A 7,141-nucleotide genomic window follows, 5' to 3' on the forward strand; every position below is an offset into this window, starting at 1 on the left:
AACGTTCCGCTAATAAATGGGAATCAAATCTAAACACGATAGGGCACGAGTATTTTTGATGCTTTTTGTTAAGTCGGATACATTGGCATGGATTGTCCTGGAGATTAACTGCCTTTAGTATCGAGTTTCTTACAGTTTTAATGGCAACTTTGTCAGGTATATTATATATAACCACATTATTTCGAGAGATTATTCGCTTGGTGACTTCACTAGCTATCAAGTCAATAACGGATTCTACTTTGATCCTGTCTTCGAATTCAGAAGTAACTATATCCTTGGACAACAGTAGTCGAAGGGGTGACAGTGTCTTTAGTTCGAATTTAAGATCATCATGCTTTAATAAAGAGCCCGCAAGTGACTCCACTTAATTGCTTAAAGACAGAGGCTAATTCGCTCTTAATAAGATCGATACCATCTGTTCGTGAGTTAGAACTCATTATTAAGTTAGACATGCAGTCATCCAGCAACATGTGTGGAATAAGTCCACTCCCACTATTATCTGGTGCAACAGGAGTTGCAGAGCATGGGGTATAGGTAAGACCAGAGTTGTTAATATCTGAAGAAATAGGACTTTTTCAAGCTCGTTTTTGTGTCAGTCAAACCACTTTTCTTCAAGGGTTAACTGAATGTTATTATTGATTTTTAAACTGTGGTTTAACGATATATAAGGACTTTGTAATAAATACCGTGTGATCGTAACGCAAACTCCAAACGTACCGCAATAGTTCCTTAGCTTTATGTAGTGAGGATACAGACATATCTTCAAGATAACGATAACTGAACTCATTTGATACTAGATGAGTGATAATTACAGTGTTTATGCATATCTGATGCAAGGCCATCTATGAGTACACATGAAAACTGTTTGTTTAAACTTCAATTAAAGAGTGGTTTGTATTAGATATCGGAACGTTCTGAACTATGGTTTAAGCGCTTTGTGGCGTTAAAAGAATCAATGAATTTTTCGCAACCGCAAATGAAATTATTTTCATGCATGGGTTCAATTCAGTTGATAAGACAATGTTTGTCAGACAAGTTGCCTATTATCTGTGGTCACACATGACCTGAAAAATGAGAGAACTGATCAATTTTGTTTGTCCCTTCGACATATACATACATAAACACATATTTGTAATATCAGAAACATTCCGAAAGAGTGATCTATTACTGTGAAGTTCCGTCCATAACTCGTATTAAACTACAATTCACATTCTGTCAACATGACCTTTTTCACATGTTTGATAGCATTTGAAATGGATTGGAGTGAATCTATTTTTGCTGCAAAACTAACTTACGATTCTTCATAAAAAACTTTAATAATTGTCTGAAAGACCAAGACAAACTGCAGTTGTAAATGGTTCAGTGTTGACTCAAAAGTATGTAAGCTATGAAAAGCTGGAATTCAATATACAAAACAGGAATCTTATCTCACGAAAACAATTGATGTATGCAACCACCAAATCTTGATTCAAAGAATGCGGAACGAGTGTGATGTCGGTGAAGATAACTGTGGTTTAGATCATTCTTAAGACAAAGCTTTGAAGGAAACCATTGACCCTATTCTACACATATCAACAAAAAGATCATAGTAGAAAACCTAATCAGTCTTGATGACACCTTTTTAACCATAGTTTGTCAATCATCATTTACTAACGAAATATGGAAGTGTTTAACTAGGTATTGATAAAATGTTTCGACAGATCACTCTATCAAATTTAGCATTCACACGGAACTCATAGTTGACTACAATGATCACAATATCACTTATGTGCACTACTATTTATCTACGAGTTATTATGAGCCTCTCTAATCTTGTCGAATTCTTTACATTGAAGACTATTACATCGACTATTTAGTTATGAATGAGTGCATAAGTGTCTGTGACAATTCATATACAGATATTAGGTATATCATCGATCGAGATCTTAAGATTTAGCAGTTTTTTACTAAATGTCAAACATTTATCAGGTGTTCTTCTGCTTCCTTCCACTTCTTTGTTTATTGTTTTATACTACTTATTCATATTCAGTAAGAAGTTGTATACTTAACAATTTTCACATTTACATTGTAACGCAAGTTGTACTGTAACATTCGGAAACGTTCCCATATACTTATAATGTTTATTGTACTTATCATTGTATTTGTCATTGTAATTACTGTACTTTAATTACTGTAACGGTTATCCACAGTTGCGGATTTGTTTAAACACAACAGTTTCCATATTGTTTGCTCTTGGTTCGAGTTTCGATTGTTCATAAACTGTTGTCCGATTTCGACACAGCCATCGGCTGTCTTTGTACTATGGAAGCCTTTACTATTCCATTCTTGAACGACGCGTTAAACGCCTAGACACCTCACAAGTTGAGGTTTGTAATTAAACTTTGTGTTTATATAATAATAGAACCGCTTTTGTAGACAAATCGTTGTTTTGGAACTTCGATTTTGCGCGTATCTCAATCGGGTCATTTGGACGCTTTGATAGAATTAACACTAACCTAAAATTCAGTGGTCCGCAAATGTGTTTTTCATCAAAAACGCGTTGATGGAGAGGATAAAGTAGATTACGGATATCATGAGCAGTGTAACGGTGACGATAATGAAAATGATGAGGCGGATGACGATGATGATGATAAAGTATATGAGACTGATGAATATTATCATGATAATGTGGATGATGTTGATGTTGTGAATGATGATGTTAATAATAATAATTGTATTATTTATGATAATAATTTGTTTAATCTAACTAATCGTTTCAATGTGATTTGATAATAATTCTTATTTTTATTTTCTATCAATTCTCCTTTGATTGGTATAGGATGATGGTATTCAAAGAAGGAGAATACTAGAATGGAACAATGAAGAAGAATGTGATTTTGATTGTGTACAAATTTGATTTTACATTGTATAATATAATCTTAAAATAATGCACATTTGTGTTTTCATTGTGTTAATCGGTAGATAGTGAATGTGGGCAGCTTAGAGCGTACTAGTTAAAGTCTGACCACTGTGTAAGTTCAGTGAAGTGTACGAGTTGCTCGGTTGTGTAGCTGTGGTAATTGTACTAATTGATGATTCCTTCGTACGTGATTGCGCTCTGATCACGAATTGCGAATATAATACGTTCATTTGTGCTCACCTAGTTCTGACTTCATGGTCGGTTGATTGCTAATGTGAATATCCGGTCCCAAGCCCGAGTAAAGGAGGAGGGTTGGGCATGAGGTTAGTGTTACGTCTCGTAGGTTGAACTCTTTATTCAGATCCCAGCTATACGGATAACCCCAGGCTAGCACTACTCAGCGACTTGAAAAGACCAGTAAGAAGACACGATTAACAGAGAAAACACTTTACTACAAGGTTCAATTATGTACAGAAAAACAGGGGTTTTATAGTAGCTAAAAAACCTTGAGATCCCATAGTAACAGTATGTTAACAGCCAATCAGGACCTTGTTATTTTAGTAGCATTTTAGTAGCATAGCTTTTAACTAATCGCTGATTGGTTGGTCTCTTTATGAGCCTCTCTGGAGGCTCTGATAGAGTTTATTGTAAGCCGATCTAACACCTCCCCCGAATAAGATTTTTTCTTTGGGTCTACTTGCAGTTTGGTGACAGGGTTTCTGTGGCGTTCGGACTTCCTTGGTATTTCATGTCTATGGGTGTCTGTTGGGGTTCTTGCCACCGGAGTATCTGTAACTACTTCTAGCGGAAACCTCTCTTGGCTATCTGCGGTGTCTAGGATCCTTTTTTCTCTGAGTATTTGATTAATGTGTCTGATCCACGTTCCGAAAGTCCCACGCACCTTGTAAAGAACATTTCCCATTCTCTTTACAATGACTCCAGGTTCCCAACGCTTTTTCTCGCTGTATGATTTGACGAGCACTTTATCCCCGACGTTAAAACTCCGGATGTTCTGATTTTGTCTGCGTCCCACCATTGGTTTAGGTGGCAACATGGCGTCAAACACAGTTCGAATTTTTCTTCCGAACATCGCTTCAGCAGGGGATTTTCCATCTGGGACGATATGGTTAGGCGTAGTTCTATAAGCTGTTAGAAATCTCGTAATTGCCTGACTTGTCCCCTCGCCATCCCCTTTCAGGAGTGCTCTTTTGAACGTGTCGACGAAGCGCTCAGCCTGTCCATTTGATTGAGGGTGATAGGGTGGAGAGCGTATATGTACAATTCCATTAATGTTGCAGAAGTGCTTGAATGAATCTGCAGTGAATTGTGATCCATTATCGGTCACTAAAGTCTCAGGAACTCCAAAGCAACTAAACAGTTCGGATAACTTGCTGATCGTTTCACTGGCTGTACACGTTGCCATGGCATAGATTTGTGGCCATTTTGTGAGTGCATCCACTATGACGAGAAACATTCTTCCTCTTATTGGGCCAGCGAAATCGGCATGCAGCCTCTCCCATGGACTATTAGGTTTTTCCCATTGTTGTGGTTCGCACTTCTTTGGATTTTTAGCTGCTTGCAGGCACGACGAGCAATTACGGCATTTGATTTCGATATCTTGATCCATTGTAGGCCAGTAAGCATAGCTTCGAGCCAACGCTTTCATCTTATTGATCCCGGGATGGCCGCTGTGGAATTGTTTCAGAACCCTGTGGCGTAATGTTTTTGGAACAACAATTCTGTCACCAAACATAATACATGAGTCGACCATCATGAGTGAGTCTCGCCGGCGGAAATATTGTAGCATCTCACTTTGAAAACGACGGTTCGGCCACCTGGTTAGGAGATAACCACTAACTTCTCTTAATGTCTTGTCGTTTATCGTAGCTTTTTTGATAGCTTTGAAAGTGACTGGTAAGCCATCGACTGCGTCTTCCAATACTCGATGTACTTCTGCTTCCGTCTCAATTGCTGCTACCAATGTATCTTCTTCATGTTTTACTCGCGAACCAATTGGTCTAGACAAAGCGTCTGCTTGTCCGAAATCAGTAGTGGGCTGGTACTTGATCTTAAAGTCATAACCTAAGAGTGTAGTTCCCCACCGTTGCAGTCTGTTTGCTGTGTATACCGGGATACCTTTCTTCGACCCAAAAATGGCTAACAATGGTTTATGGTCAGTTAGTAGGGTGAACTGGCGTCCAAATATCATCTTGTGAAACTTTTTTATGGCAAAGATAATCGACAATGCTTCCTTTTCGATCTGACGTTCTGCTGTAGTTAATGATCTAGCTGCATGCGATATGGCTTTTTCAGATCCGTCTGGCATGATATGAGAAATAACTGCTCCAATGCCATGGTTTGAAGCATCTGATGCGACTACAATGGGTAAGGATGGGTCGTAATGGGTGAGCAGCAGATCCGAGACTAGTATTTTCTTGATTTCCTCGAAAGCGGCTTGACAATCCGCAGACCAATCCCACTTCACATTCTTCGCCAGAAGGTTATTTAAGGGGGCACGCAGGTGATGAAGGTTAGGAATAAAAGCTCCATAATGACTAACTAGTCCCAGAAAGGATCGTAGTGTAGGGACGTCCGTTGGTCTAGGCATAGTTTTCACTGCCTGAGTATTCTCTGGGTCTGGTCTTCTGCCATCTTTGTCGATCATAAATCCGAGGTAGCTTACCTTTTTCATACAAAAGTTACATTTCTCTGCACGCAGTCGAAATCCATATTCGGCTATTCGCGACAGCACCTGGTCGAGCTTCTTTTCTAAGTCTATTTTATCTACTCCCATAATTATTATATCATCCAGATAGGCTGCAGCACCTGGAACATCCTGTAGCATAGTATCCATCACTTGCTGAAATATAGATGGGGCCGTCTTGACTCCAAAAGGTAGTCGATTATACCTGAATAGGCCCTTGTGTGTGTTTATGGTGAGCAGATTTTTACATTCATCAGCAACCGGAATTTGTAAATAAGCTTCCGATAAATCTAACTTTGCAAAGAGTTTACCACCATTCAGCTTAGCAAAAAGATCTTCAGGTAGGGGTAGTGGATACTGATGAGTTTCTAGGGCTTCGTTTAGCCCGGTTGAGTAATCGGCACATAAACGGATGCTACCATTAGTCTTCTTTACTACCACTATAGGTGCAGCCCATTCTGAGAAATTGACTGGCTCAATGACACCCAATTTTTGAAGTCGTTCTATCTCTTGTTCAACCATCGGTAGAGCTGCGTAGGGCACAGGTCTTTTGGGTCGAAAAACGGGAGTAGCACCAGGTTTGAGGATTAACAAGGCTTTGGCCTTCGTACATTCTCCCAATTCTTCTTTAAAAACGTTGTGATGTCTTTGCGGCACGGTACTTTTCTGGTTACACCTTGAGGAGTTGTCAATAGTCACTCGTCTGCAGATGCTATTAATAGAATGATCTGCTAGCTTAAGAGTTTCTATTAGATCAAGTCCCAATAAGTCTAGTCCTGGGCTTTCCGTGAGATATACTTTCACATTCTTCTGTACATTCCCTTTTTTAACTGGACAGTATATCTCTCCAACAATATTTAACTTTCCTCCAGATGCACTGTGTGCTAACTGGGTTGTAGGGAGCACCGAGGGTTTGCCAATATGACTCCATGTTTTGCGGCTGATCAGTGAAATATCTGAAGCAGTGTCAAGCTGTAGACGAGCACGGCGCCCATTTATCTCTAAGGTCACATATTTTCTTTGATTATGTTCTGTTCTAGTATGTGCTACCATTATTCTATTGATTGATGAACAATTTTTACGTCTTCGGAAATGAACACTTGATGATCGACGGTGAATCTTCTTTTTACAACATGTTTCTTTATGTCCTTTGAGCTGACATCTAGTGCACCGGTAGTTTTTGTATGGGCAGAACTTTTTGTAATGCAGCTCACCGCAAAACCAACATGCGGATGGAGGCTTCTTAATGGTTGTGTTCTGCTTTTGCTTCCCACTTACTGACTGTACATAAGGTAGTCGACCATTATTTTCTACCATTGAAGTGTCATGCTTCAAGTTTACCAGATGCTGACATTCAGTAGTCACCTCTTGAAGGGTGATATTTGGACACTGTTCAATTTTGCTTAGAATTCTGGTTCTAATGTCGGCGTCTTCTGAAGATTGTAAGCTGCATACGAAAACAAGACATTTGAATTGGTCTTCTGTCATTGCTGATAGTTTAAAGCGCTCACATTCGCGATTTATTATGCTAGCTTTCC

General features: G+C 39.2%; 1 protein-coding gene across 1 annotated transcript; it reads right to left on the reverse strand.

The window, feature by feature from the left end:
- Positions 1-2,720: 2,720 nt before the first annotated feature.
- Positions 2,721-2,873, reverse strand: Smp_199550 (DNA repair/transcription protein met18/mms19,putative; the record flags this gene model as incomplete). The annotated part of the gene is made up of 1 exon (XM_018792372.1): positions 2,721-2,873. A coding segment is annotated over one exon (153 nt), but the record flags the coding sequence as incomplete, so codon positions are not given.
- Positions 2,874-7,141: the final 4,268 nt, after the last annotated feature.

Source organism: Schistosoma mansoni, assembly GCF_000237925.1.
Source record: "Schistosoma mansoni, WGS project CABG00000000 data, supercontig 0328, strain Puerto Rico, whole genome shotgun sequence".
In the NCBI taxonomy this organism is placed as follows: domain Eukaryota; kingdom Metazoa; phylum Platyhelminthes; class Trematoda; order Strigeidida; family Schistosomatidae; genus Schistosoma; species Schistosoma mansoni.